Below are 13703 nucleotides of genomic sequence, written 5' to 3'. Positions count from 1 at the left end.
AAATTGTCACACAACTAGACAGACAATTAACTGTTTCAATGGGGCTGAGAAACATGCTGCACCTTTGCTAAATCTTGCTCACCAACCTAGGCATCATCTGGGCCAACAGGACAGGAGCTCGTATACCATGGTGATGAAGATAACCAGACAAACAACCTATACTTTAACTGTGTGTCACTAATAAGACGAAAATTACTGTTTGCAGTGTTCATTGACAAACACCGGCAGGTACAGCAAGTCCCATTTCCCCCACTGAATTATGGGAAAGCTCTTGCTGCTCTCACTCAACACACTCATTCTGCTCCACAAGAGATCATCAAGTGCTTCATTCATACCACTGAACTGCATATGCATTCAAAAAAAAAAAATCATGCCGAGTGCATCTTCACATTTCTAGAAAATCCCTAAATTGTGTCCATCAACTGCAGTGACAGAACTTCATTTGGAAAAGATAGAACGGGAACGAGAAGCGATTCTGCTGAATGCACCTAGGATGCACTTAAGTTCTTATTACAGTATTTAGGCTACTGGACGTCGGTTCTCTGATCTGAGCGGAGGATCACATGATCTTTAATTCACAATCAGTTTTACCTGTAATTTTAGTTTTTCCTTTTATATAGCTTTCCTGGGAATTTAGTGTTGATTGACAGCTGAGGAGACCAGCACTCCTCCTATCCATAGAGCAAAGATAACAGTATTGCAAGCGTCCCCATCACTGACCTGCCAGTGATCTGAAACTAGAAGGATAACCCCCAGAGATGAGAAAATATTCTGGATGATGATGCAATCCATTAGTTTTTGGCCTCAGCCAAAACTGCTAACAAAGTTGTCAATTAGTGCTAGTTGCACTGCTGATTGTTCTATGAACAACTGCCTCCTAGGAAATGCACTGAGGAACATGCCATTTTATAAACAAAGAAAAAGAAATAAAAATTGCTGATTTATTTTTTGGGGTACAAAGGTTATCAAAATAGTCCCCTGGCATCTAACTCTCCATGTACTCTGCAGTCTGTAGACATAGGAAACACTAATTTCAATTTAAAACTGTAAAAGCCCTTGTCCAGCTTTTGACATCTAGCACAGTGTAAAATCTCAGATAAATCCATTTCCTCAGTAATAATAGGAACAAAATCATCATGTCATCTGTTTACACTGCAAGTTTACTCTAGTCAGCAGCTGACTGAGGAGTCTTTAGGTGAAGTCCTGGGCCCCCTGAAGTTAATGGGAGTTTTGCCATTGACTTCAAATGGGAGCAGGATTCTACTTTTTCCCACCCTCCCAAATAATATCCTTTCCTTGTTGCATCCACACACCTGCTGGTTCAAATCAGGCCCATCACCAAGATCAGCGAAGCACCTAAAATGTGACCTTAATTAATAAATGTCTAATACCCTGAAGGAGTTTGGAAAACATTTTACGGACAATCTCATCGTTATTAGCAGTCAATCAAATCTAAATACATTTCACATTTTAGTCCAATTGGTTTTTAAAATTCTCAGCATTTTGGATTGCTGCACCTCTCAAAACAGATATTTACCTGCATGGTTTCAAAATTACCTCTCCTTTATTGTTATTATCGGTAGCACAATGTTAACCAAAATTCCAGTGCAGTCACTGCCAGATAAGTCAATACCTGGTTGTCAATATCAGTTGTTTCCCACTTTCCATTCAATGATATTATGTCTTAATTACTGCAAGAAGCAGCAGTTTAAAGAAAAACCACACAGAAAGAGCCTGTATGTGCCAGCAATGGCCCAGACACTCTGCCTTACACAACCAAACTGCTATTGACATCAGCAGGAGAAAAGTCCACGTGAGCATCACCTGAGGAAGGTAAGATTTGGCCTTACCATACCAGGACAACTTATCTCGATTCATATACTTAGGAGCTTTTAATCAAATTTTCTTGCCAGTAGAGTAGACATGATTTCACCAGTCATTAGCTACAGATAGAAACAATTGCACAACAGTTGTATATAATAAGCCTGATGAGAAAGAAGATATTACAAGATTATTGTGAGCTTATCTGTTGATGTACATTGATTTTATTAACTTTAGTTCATCTATGGAGCTGTGGCAGATGTTTTTTCTTGTTAATTTTGTGTTTTGTTTTTAAAGCAGACCTAGATTTGAATGGAGGTCATTGGATTCCGGAGTGCAAATTAAAGACAGAATGAAGGGTAGGAGTCAGGGGCGGCTCTAGAAATTCCGCCGCCCCAAGTAGGGCGGTGCGCCGCGCCGCCCTTCCCCGATCCCGCGGGTGGGGCAGAAGTGCCTGCGGACGGTCCCGTGGTCCCGCGGCTCCGGTGGAGCATCCGCAGCCATGCCTGCGGGAGCTCCGTCCGAGCCGCGGGACCAGTGCACCCGCCGCAGTCATGCCTGCGGGAGCTCAAGCCGAGCCGTGGGAAGAGGGGACCCTCCGCAGTCATGCCTGCGGCAGGTCCGCTCGTCCCGGGGCTCCGGTGGACCACCCGCAGGCATGACTGCGGAAGGTCCGCCGGAGCCAAATGCCGGCCTGCCAGGACAATGCCGCCCCACGCGCCTCCTTGGCGCGCTGGGGTCTGGAGCCGGCCCTGGTAGGAGTTGTTGCCTACCTCTGATGGGGTTCACCTCCTTCCCTGGATACTGTGAACTTTTCTTTGCCAAATTTCATTCCTGACTCATATGCTTCCGAAGAGCAAATTTTCACCTTTGGAATGCACCGGATTGTACCAAATGGCAGGTATTTTCTGGTTTCCTTGGGAAAAAGTAGCCTTTAGGGCCTTTAACTATCTCCCAACCCAGCAAAACCATTCCATCCACGCATTACTTGAAAAACAAAGCTTAACCCACACTTTGTAAGATCAGAATATATTTATTAGTTATAAAAAATACAAATGAAAAATCAGCCTGACACAAACCCATAAAAACAACACCATCCAAAGTTACACTGTGAGTTGCAGGATTTGCCTGGCTGATGTTAAGCCAACAACAACGCAGCAAGATTAAATTGTCTGATTTCCCCAGCCACTCTGGAGTTGTTTTGTAAGTGGTTCAGATACAGAAAGAATTCTAAAACTCTGCAGAGTTAGCTGAACATTTGTATTCTCTCAACATCAAGGGAACGTAATGCTGTAGAAAAGCAGCTTTCTGATTAGCAGCTTGGTTAAGGATTTTAATCCAGGAGGGTCTGGCCTGTCCTTTATATCCAAGCATAGCAAAACTCCCTGAAAAAGGAGAGACAAAAAGAGTGACCCTCTGTATCACTGGGTTAAGGGAATAACCGTTTATTGTCATGACACAAACTCACTGCACAGATCAAGGAAACATTTTGGCCATCCCTTTGCTTGGATTATAGTAACATAGCATTTTATAAGACATAAGGAAGGAGGAAGGAGAGGAACAATGCCTGAGATAAACCACATTGAAGCAGTATTCTGATTGCACTGTCCTCAGGAATTTCAATTAACTAACTGTGACGGAGGTCCCAGGTTTGAGTTAGTGGGACTATTGTTCTGTTGTCTGTTTTTAAATGCTGTTATTTTTTCATATCTGACTGGATGAAAATGGCTAGGGAATTTTGAATCCTTATTTTATTAGGTTAGATCAGTTTTCTCGGCCATGCCTAGGCCGTTGTTCCCTGTGTTGACTCCCCATAGACTGTGGGCTCAATCCTACTCATGCAACAGGACTATTAATGTAAACACTTTTCACCTGAGTAAAAGTTGCAGTTCCAGGCAACAAGATCCCAATCCTGTTCCCGCTAAGGTGAATGGCAGTTTTGACAGTGGCTTCAGTGCAATCAGGTTCAAACCACATGCATTTAGAGGAAATGTTTCATCCCTCATTAACATATAATCACCTCTGGAGTGGATTGTGCACTGTTAAAATAGCTGCCAGACAATGTCAGAGTTGTGGAGTCAAATACTGCATACAACTGAAGCATCAGGGGGAATTTTAATATAATTACCCAGATTCAAGTTTGGGACTAACACCCTGGTGCTTCTGAAAAGCCAGTTCTTTGGTTTCTTATTTCATCCAAAAGAGAGCAGCAACACACTGTCACTTAGCATCATGCTGAAGTATTAGTTCATTACTGACTCAAATAATGCTACCTACCAAACTATCAGCACCTTTAGCTTCCTGCATCAACATGGATTTTCATTAAGATAGGTGATTCTGTGTGAAGCATTTCCATTTCTTTCTACACCACGAGAGTAGTGATACAGAGAGCCACAGTGGAGGACAGAATCATGCATGTAAAGTACCCTGAATGGAGCTAATCAGGAAGGGTTTTAGACCCCCAAAAAAATTACACAAAAAAAAAAGTTTTCAATTTTCTTCAAAAATTTCTGTGTTTTCATCAAAAAACTGAAAACATTTTGGTTTTCTGCCAAAGACTGAAATTTTTAGGGTTTCAATGGCTAAAAAAATGAAAATTATTTTCTGCAAAGTTAAAAAACAGCTGATCAGTAACTAAAATGAGCACAAAGGCACACCCACCCTCCTTGCTCTGAAGTGTATGCTCTCCACTTATTATAAGAATAATATGAGTGAGTTAACATGGCTACTTAAACCAGGCATCAGAGTAAGTTTAAATAATTTTTTTCTGGATAAGTTACTTCACTGCTGTAAACAGATGCCAAATTAAAAAAGAAGTGTGACTGAAAATACAGCCAGCTCCAATTCTGACCTCTGCTTAAGAGGTATCAAACTGAATCACAGATGGCTGGCTGGCTGATTTTCTTATCAACTAAAGGAATTACTCCACAAAAGCGGTACTTGGCCGACCTTCTATTTTCCAGTAGGATTACTGTGTGGAAATACGGCCCCACCAGTACAGTGTGCACATGGCTGCTACATTCACACTAAACCTTTGACAAGAATTTCAGCTAAAATCAGCAAGAGACAGGAAATCCAAGATTAAGTCTGTTGGTCTGGGGCACTACAGCCTAATCGAGTACCTCTGATATTCTTGGAGCTATGCAGTTCTTCAGCACAATGGTGGGAGGTACTTGGTTTCAAATCCTGTCCTCAGGTGCATGCATGCAACTCCTTTGGAAGGGGAATTGTGTGCATTTGGGGGTGGAATTTGATCTGGAGGACGGAAGTGCAGACGTAAATCTGGCTGTCCCTTCATTTGATTATTCTGCTCCCACAGAAGTCAATGGGAGTTTTATCTGCCGCAGCAGCTGGGTCAGGCGCTAGCTCACTTTAAGAAGGTCCGACCTTGCTATGTTTTCTCAGTCTGAAGAGAGCGGGCGTTTGACCTGCCTAAGGACCAACTGGGCCACAGTTTTGTATCACTATATTACCCCCACATTCCTTTTTGTTCCTTTACAAATATCTTTATTGATTTTAAAACAAGGATATGAAACTCTAGGTGGCCTGATTAAACCATCGATGCCAATGGAAAGAAATCCATTGACTGCAGTGGGCTTTGGATGGGGACCCGGGAGGGCAACAAACTCTGGACAACCAACCAAAAGGCACTTCACCTTCCTTGCAGAAGTCAATCCACTGACTGGAAACTGAAGTGGTACTGAGGGTGGGATAGGTACCCCAGCAAAGACAGTGCTAGCCACTTCCATTAAAGGGAATGATGGAAAAACACCTAGTCCAGATTGCAATCTAGTTCATCCAAAATTATCTCAAATTTTTTGGTCTGGAAATAAGGCTGGAAAACAACTTTTTAGATCTGGGTTTCTTCATCTCCCAGTTGGGTTGTGACTACAGTGAGAAAAGCCCTCGTTACGTATTTGGTATTTTGGAATGTCTGCTTCTAGTCTTGGGAAGTGCAGAGGTGCAAAAAAAACACTAAAAAGAACAGAGATCAATTGTCTGGTTTCAGTTTTGAGAAAAAGGCTCAGCTTCTTATTTTTATCTGAACTGAAGGGGCACTTCATTATAGATTACTTGATCACTGTAAAATGTCTTGCTACTGCAAATGATCTGCAGGAAATCAAGGTAAAAGTATAAGTAGGGTTGTCCAAAACTGGTGATTTTTTTTCCATCGTGATCTACATTTTGCTCTCATCTGAACTTCATTTCAGGGTATTTTTCTTTCTCATTAAACTTAACTTCATGGCTGGTTTTTCCTCTGAAAACATTTGAATTTTAAAGTTGGAGTCTACCCTTTGATCGGAAACTGATTAATTTCCACTGGAAAAATGGGGCTTTTTTTTTTTTTTTTTGGAGTGAAAAGTTCACAAAATGTGGCTATTTATTGGTGAGACCGGTTCAGTTTTAGATTTGTAACAAAGGGTAAAAATTCCTCAAATTTCTGCCTAGCTCTGAGGCTCGAGCTTTTCGACATTTTTCCCTAGATCATATTGGTATAGTATATATTTATAAACTCAGAAGGTGGTGCCTGTACATTTTTGCTAGACAAATGCACTTTCCATTTTAGTCAAAGAAGGCATGGCAGTGTAATTCACATAAATATAGTCACCTTTTTTGTGGAAGACAATAGGCTTTGCAGAACCTAACCTTGTAAAAACAGACATTTCAGAGCTTCCCATCATTTCTGACCCGTCTTTAGAGCACACAAGAACAACTGAGCTGAAAAGAAAGACAATTATTATAGCACAATAGCATAAGACTATTCTTGCTAAGTGTCTGTTGCATCTTTATGCCCCAATTCAGGAAAGCCCTTAAGCATATGCTTAAGTCCCATTGACTTCAATCACACACAACAATGCTTTAAGTTAAGCATGTGCTTCAATGCTTTCCTGAATCAGGGCTTTACCTTTTCAATGTCACCTTCATTTCATTCTGAACCAAAACAAAGCAAAAATGATTGTAAAAGCATATCCTACATAGGGTGTTGATATCTACCCCCCCAGGAAAAATTCACTTGAAATACAATATAGTCCCAAACTCAAACACATTCATAACATCTGCATTTTGCATCTGATTCTCAATCAAGCCTGAGGCCGGCTTCCAACCTCACAGATGCAATTTTGAGCCCACAATGAATTGCACCTGCAATGAATTATAGGCCCAGTTGATAGCATTCAGGTGACCGACTACCTGTTTGTGCCTGTGAAATATGCACCCAGACCATGTATGTATGTATGTGTGAATAGATTATTTCATATATTCACACATACATATGATGGCGTGTCCACCCCACACAAGCCCATGAGTGGTTACGGTGGTTAGCTGGGCCAATTAACTCCTCAGGTTGCACCTGGAGGAGGAGCCAGGGAGCAGGGTTAATTAGATGAGGCTCAGCTGGATGGGAAAAAGAAGGCATATAAAGCCTAGTAGCTGACAGCAGCAGTCTGCAGTTGCTCCCTGGGAGAAAAGAGATGTGAGGGGCTGGCAAACCCAGAAAAGGAGGGAGAGACACAAGAGGCCCAGGGAGAGACAGTAAGGTCCAGGAGAGACCAGACCTTGGCTGCTGAGTACAGGATCTGAGTTGGAACCTAGAGTTCTACTCCTGAGGGTGGATCAGGGTTCTCCTATCAGCCACTAGGGAAGTGGCTCAGACCAGGCAGTGGAGAACAGACTGCCTGGGACAGTTTGAATGGGAAGACTGATATCCCAGAAGGGAGGACCAGAGTGACCTGGCCAGAGCTGGAGCGAGTGGGGCTGCAGGGTGAGAGAGAATGATGGGTGGAGAGATCTTCAGAGGAGGGCACAGCACCCAGAAAGAGCTAATCCCCAGAGGGACCAGGAGGTGGCACCCCTAGCAGTGAATGGATCCTGTGACAATACACATGGGATAGCTCAGCAGTGTTTGTATCCATGGTCATGAACTGCTCGGAAATGCCTTGGAGTGAAAGTCTGTTTTCTGGTTATTTGACCTGCTTTTACCAGCAGCCAAGAATTTTTCTATAAATCTCTGCTGTTCCATGTTTATGTGGTGATACAGAAAACCACAAGGAATGTGGAACAGACACAGAGATGATCCAGCTCACTGCCGAAGCACATCTAAGGTAACAGAGCCGGTAGGTCAATTAACTGGCTTGCCCAAGACAAGTCCTGTGGGAGAGTCTGGCACACCTCTGATTCTTCTCCTTCAAAAAAAGCAAACAACCACCAGCAAGAATAAACAAACTCTCTCTTTTCAGCAATGGAAAAAATGAGTTATCCCCTGCCAGGAAATTGCTGCCGTTTCAGTTGGACACCAGGGTAAGTTAACAGAACTGCAAATGTCATTGCAAAAGGCCTTATGTACCTCACGGTGGAAAACAAACTGTTAACTTAAATGGAAGTGCCAGTTTTCCAGAAAATTTGTCTCCATCTGCAGTCTGTGTAACCCTCTGAGAGAAGCATAGTGATTTATTTTTTTTAATTTTCTGGAGAAAATTAGATTTTTGGAAAAGCTTCAGTCTGTCAGATTTCACCAGGCACAAGATCAGCTATGAAAAGTAGGTCATTTTCCTCTTTGTCTATCACCCACATGTTGCTACATGAATTTAAACTTTCAGCACCCTGCTTACCTCTCTTCTACAGATGTTTGAACATAATCAGTTATTGCACTGGCAGCATTTATAGCACTAACTGTGTCAAAGTGCCGCCTACTCACGACTGCGCCTGAACATGCGTCTAGCACCAAGAAGAATATCCCCCGGCTATTGAACAGGAAAATTTCATCATTTATCTGCAACCAAAATACAGGTTAGGATTAGCTGAAGCAGACTGTGGACAAATAGGCAGCTTTAAACTCTGGTCCTATCTCTTGTGTTTGTAATTCCCTTCTCACAGACAAGTGAGAACATCAAGCATTTATACTCTAAAATTTATCATTAATATGTAAGAGGTACCAACTCCTGAAGAGGTTTTATCACTGGAGATAATGAAGAATAATAGTTTTTCCTAAGTCTGGTGAGCTGTGTGCTATATGAAAATAGAGGAAGTCGGGGTCTGCCTCAAAGAACCTAGTTTCTATATTAAAACAATAGAGTTGTGAAACACAATACACCGGTGGTCACATTTTCAGCCTACTTTTAATCAAGCCTCTGTTCACACAGGTGCATTTAAGGTCAGTTAGATGTCTCAGTACCTGGTTTAAAAAATGGTTCTTTCCCTTGACAACTTCAATTTTTTCAGTGGAAATTTGATTACTAAGAAAATTGTCAAGCAGAAATATTTTGATTGGGGAAATGCTGCCACCGGCGTCATGGGAGTTGTAGTTCAGGTACCTTATGCTCCAGTTCTCCTCAACAGAAATTTAGAACTAGGACTACTCAATACCATGGCATGGTATTGAAGCTCATGTAGTTCTCCATCAGGGAGCTGCATAACTATGGGTAAGGCTAAGATTTCGTCATGGATATTTTAGTAAAAGTCGCGGGCAATAAACAACAATCCATGGAGGCCTGTGACCTGTCTCACTTACTAAGAATACTCTGGAGGAACACTGCCAGGGCTTGAAACTGCTCCAGCCCCAGCAGGGGCGACTCTAGGATTTCTGCTGCCCCAAGCAGGGTGGCACGCCGCGGGGGGTGCTCTGCCGGTCGCCGGTCCCGCGGCGCCGGTGGACCTCTCGCAGACGTGCCTGCGGAGGGTCCACTGGTCCCGCGGCTCCGGTGGACCTCCCGCAGGCATGCCTGCGGATGCTCCACCAGAGCCGCGGGACCAGCGGCCCATCCGCAGGCGTGCCTGCGGGAAGTCCGCCGGAGCCGCCTGCCGCCCGCGCGCGCTTGGTGCGCTGGGGTCTGGAGCCGGCCCTGAGCCCCAGCCACTGTTCCGGTGGCCCCGGGGCTGGTCTGCCAGTCCACTGTTCTGGTGGCTGCTGTTCCAACAAATCCGGGGCTGACACCTGCCCCAGAAGAAATTCCAGAAAGTCACAGAATCTGTGCCCTCAATGACAGAATTGTAATCTTAACTATGGGTGACCTTCTGTACTAATACCTTATGACAGTGTTTCCCAAAATTGGAACGCTGCTTGTGTAGGGAAAGCCCCTGGTGGGCCGGGCCAGTTTGTTTACCTATGGCATCCACAGGTCTGGCCGATTGCAGCTCCCATTGGCCACAGTTCGCTGCTCCAGTTCAATGGGGGCCGCTGGAAGCGGCAGCCAGGACGTCTCTTGGCCCACGCCACTTTCAGAAGCTCCCATTGGCCTGGAGCAGCAAACCGCAGCCAGTGGGAGCTGCGATCAGCCTGACCTGCAGACGGGGCAGGTAAACAAACCAACTCGGCCCGCCAGGGGCTTTCCCTACACAAGTGGCATACCATGTTTGGGAAACACTGCCTTATGGAATGAGATACATAGGCACACTGATGAAATGGAAGCATTAACTCTAAATTTATTTTGATCCTTCAATGTTATTCTTAAAGTAAGGTTTAAAAACAATACAGCAAGAGCTGGATAGATTTTTATTAGGATTTCTGCATAAAAGGCATAACATGGCATGAGGTGAATCTAGTGCTCAAATGGTTTAAAACCTTCTGGACCCTTATTACCATTACAGGGTTGCCAATTTTGGTTGGACATATTCCTGGAGATTTAATAACATGACAATCCTTAATTAAAGATTAATCTTTGGCCTGGAGTCTCCAGGAATTAATCCTGCAGGGTTGGCAACTCTAATCACCAATGAGTTCAAATCTCATGCTTCTGATGTGTGCTCTCCAAGGAATACAGGCCCAAGGTGGATGAGCCTGGATATACATTGGCCAAAACCCAGCAAAAAAAACTGCTAGGGCTGCTTTTCCCTGCAACAGGATATGCAAAGTTAAGAGCACCGAGATTTCAGGGTTGGAAGGAGGAGGGAGTTCCAACAGGAAAAAAAGAATTGGGAAGGGGCCACTGCAGGGTCACAGAATAAAAGGAAACGCGAGGATAACTCTGGGTCAAGGGTAGGTATTAATTGTGGGTCATGGAGCGGTGGAGAGAAGCTGTTTAGGATGCCAATAACTGAGACGTTTCTGACACAAATCACAGATGAATGTGTCAGTTTCCAAACCTGGGAGACTTCATTTTGCCAAATTTAAGACTTATTTGGAAACAGCAGGTTATAAATTAAGAACCACACTTGAGGCTTGAGTTTCATTTGGTAAAACAAGAGTTCTGGACTGCTGCATAGCTTGTTCTTTTGAGTGTTTTCCCCGCAATTCTCTAGGCCTTTACTTTCCAGATACATGTTTTCACAATTAAATTTCCTTTGAAAAATAATGGCTTGAAAATACCCTTGGCTTCTCCCATCATTTCTAAATAGGTCTGTGTGGGAATAAACTGCATAGGGTACCTTATACATTCATTTTACTGTTCAGTGCAGCCAGTAATGCATCCTCAGTTAATTCATCCTTGATTTGAAGGGGTTGCAGAGGAACCAATGCAGCTGACAATAAATCCCAGCTACTCTGAATCCATAAGGATGGCACACTAGCCTGAGCTGGCATTCATTAGCAGTAACAGCATCTCAAATGCACAGGTACACTCTGACCGTACATATGCAAGCATACTGTCTAATGAGAGAAACTTGAAAGATGCGCAGATATGACCCCATAGCTGTAAATCCCAGAGTACTAAATAGAGCTGGTCATAAATTATAGAATAATAATTTTGGGTCATAACAGAAAATGAAATTTTGAAAAATTTCTAGTAAAAAGCTAATTTAGTTTGGGTCAATTATTTTCAGTTTCAACCATTTTTAAATGTTTGAATTTATTTTTAAAGTAAAAAATTGTAAACTTCAACCTAAATCAAAAGGCTTCATTTAGAAACCATCAAAAACATTTCAAATTAACTAAAATAATTCAGCAAAAACATGAATTTGTGAAATGAATCTGCATTTTTTACACTGAAAATGTGTGAAATTTTGCCCAGCTCTAAATGATAATCTGGTTTATATCAGCTACAAAACAGTGACCTGGGGTTTTGATTTTACTTTCTGAACAACAGAATGGTGGATTTTAATCCGATAAAGGGCTTCTTTATTAAGGCCCCCATACTGGTCCTATTACAGTTAAAACTCCCACTGACTTTATTTAGAGCCAAATGCTAGTCCCCATAATTATAAATAAGAGAAACAATGCATATGAATCTTCTAATTTAGCTTCCCATTTCTATTGCTTTCACTGTCTTCAAGATTTTTCAGTGACTTTTACAGGAGATGAATTCCCCTATTTAATCACGAATTCAAGTCTGGTAGAAAGCATACCTTAATGAAAGCTGACTTCGAGTGATTCTGTATGTCAGCTCTACTGACCGACTGGATCTGGATTCTTACATATTTGGTTGAGGGTTTACTAGTGATAGCAACCTGTAATTATATGAAGGGAAGAAGCTTGGTGGGGAAAAAAGTAGCTCTCAAACAATTGCTCATTAACAAAAAATTGTATCAACTGCCCATTTCACCCTACCACACACCCCTGGAATGCCATCCTGCAAATACTCCAAAATGCATATTTTTGCAAGTTATGAACCTTAATCACAAACACATGTACAACTCATTAAACATTTAGCCTGATGGGAAGAGATTAGGATAAAAATGATAAGAATAGTTACTCAAAATCAATCTAAATCAAGTATAGATACCTCCAAATACAGGGTTGTTAGTGCCTAAATACCTTGGTTATACTTGCCTATAAACTCCAGCTCTTTCTTACCCTCCCTGGCCCCTCCATCCTCCTGTATAAAAAACTTGGTGCAGAACAAGAATGCATTTAGAAAACGGATCATTTGTTGCTGAAAGATATGCAAAGGGGAGTGGACTGTTTCAATAATCTAACCCTCTGCTGGTTTTTTTTGTTTGTTTGTTTTCATTCTGTCTCATCTTATTTCCACCACCATATATTTCTGACTTTTACTGACAACAGGCTTGATTCCATGATTCTCATATCTATTAATTAGTGCTATTCTGCAAGCAGCCCCACTGGTTTCAATGGCATTCATTGCAGAGTAAGCATAAGAGCACATGCTTAACTTCCCTTATGTGAGTAAAAGGTACTAGAACTGAATGCAAAATGGGACAGAATTTTGAATGCCAATTTTTTTTGGGGGGTGGGGGGCAACTCTGGTAAAAGGCAGGGCAATAAACAACTCATGAACATTGTTGTAAAAATATCATCCTTTGTTAACTTTCAGTGTTGATAATGTCATTGCAATTGTTTGAATTTTGAAAATTCTAGATCCATTAAAAAAGATAAGCACATGCATAGGTGTTTGCAGGATCAGGGTGTAAAGGACTACTTAGTGTGAATCTAAAGATGCCATAGAAAGTAGAACTGAGTTACTGTACCTTTTTTTGGCAACAGAATTACATGTTTAAGTAAAGATGCAATCTGGATGGCTATGCCTATGTGTAAATCACATATTGAACCTCTCTGAATGCTTCATTAGAAACCATCAGTTCTACAGGTACCATTCATGAAAGGAAAAGATTTTTCCAAAGGTCTGGGAAACACAGTGTCCTCTGATCTGTGTGGAATGCCCCTGCATTAATTAATTCAGGGAAGTCCTATGGAATGTTATACAGGTGATCAGACTAGAGATTGTCACAATGGGGCCCTTCTGTCTTTATAATCTATGAACTGGTCTACTCCTTGGCTCATTCTGAAATTAATTGCATTGTCTTTTTGAATCAGGATATCGTATACTTCACTTGGGCAACAGTCATTGTTCAAAAGAATTTCATCACATTAGCTAATACGCTGAGTACAATGTCATATAATCAGTTAAGTGTTAAGGATGCACATGCCTTGTCTGTGCATTATAGACTAGATTCTGCTCTCTGTTACACTGGTGTGAATCTGGGATGACTTCACT

General features: G+C 42.2%; 2 protein-coding genes across 2 annotated transcripts in view; both read right to left on the bottom strand.

Annotated features, from left to right (window-relative positions):
• The window catches only part of LOC123344548 (cell migration inducing hyaluronidase 1), a 144030-nt gene that overhangs the window by 75891 nt on the left and 54436 nt on the right, over nucleotides 1-13703 (bottom strand). The gene's annotated exons all lie outside the window — the stretch shown is intronic.
• The window catches only part of LOC123344547 (cell surface hyaluronidase-like), a 77063-nt gene continuing 66209 nt past the window's right edge, over nucleotides 2850-13703 (bottom strand). The window contains exons 22-25 of the mRNA XM_044980892.1: nucleotides 12097-12198; nucleotides 8430-8590; nucleotides 6431-6540; nucleotides 2850-3206 (exon numbers count right to left, since the gene is read on the bottom strand). Of these exons, the coding sequence (XP_044836827.1) occupies nucleotides 3052-3206; nucleotides 6431-6540; nucleotides 8430-8590; nucleotides 12097-12198 (528 nt within the window). The 3' untranslated portion in view covers nucleotides 2850-3051. The remainder of the gene's footprint in view (nucleotides 3207-6430; nucleotides 6541-8429; nucleotides 8591-12096; nucleotides 12199-13703) is intronic.

Source organism: Mauremys mutica, chromosome 11 (genome assembly GCF_020497125.1).
Source record: "Mauremys mutica isolate MM-2020 ecotype Southern chromosome 11, ASM2049712v1, whole genome shotgun sequence".
NCBI lineage: Eukaryota > Metazoa > Chordata > Testudines > Geoemydidae > Mauremys > Mauremys mutica.
Note: the sequence above shows the minus strand (reverse complement) of the source record. Positions and strands in the feature narration are given on the sequence as shown.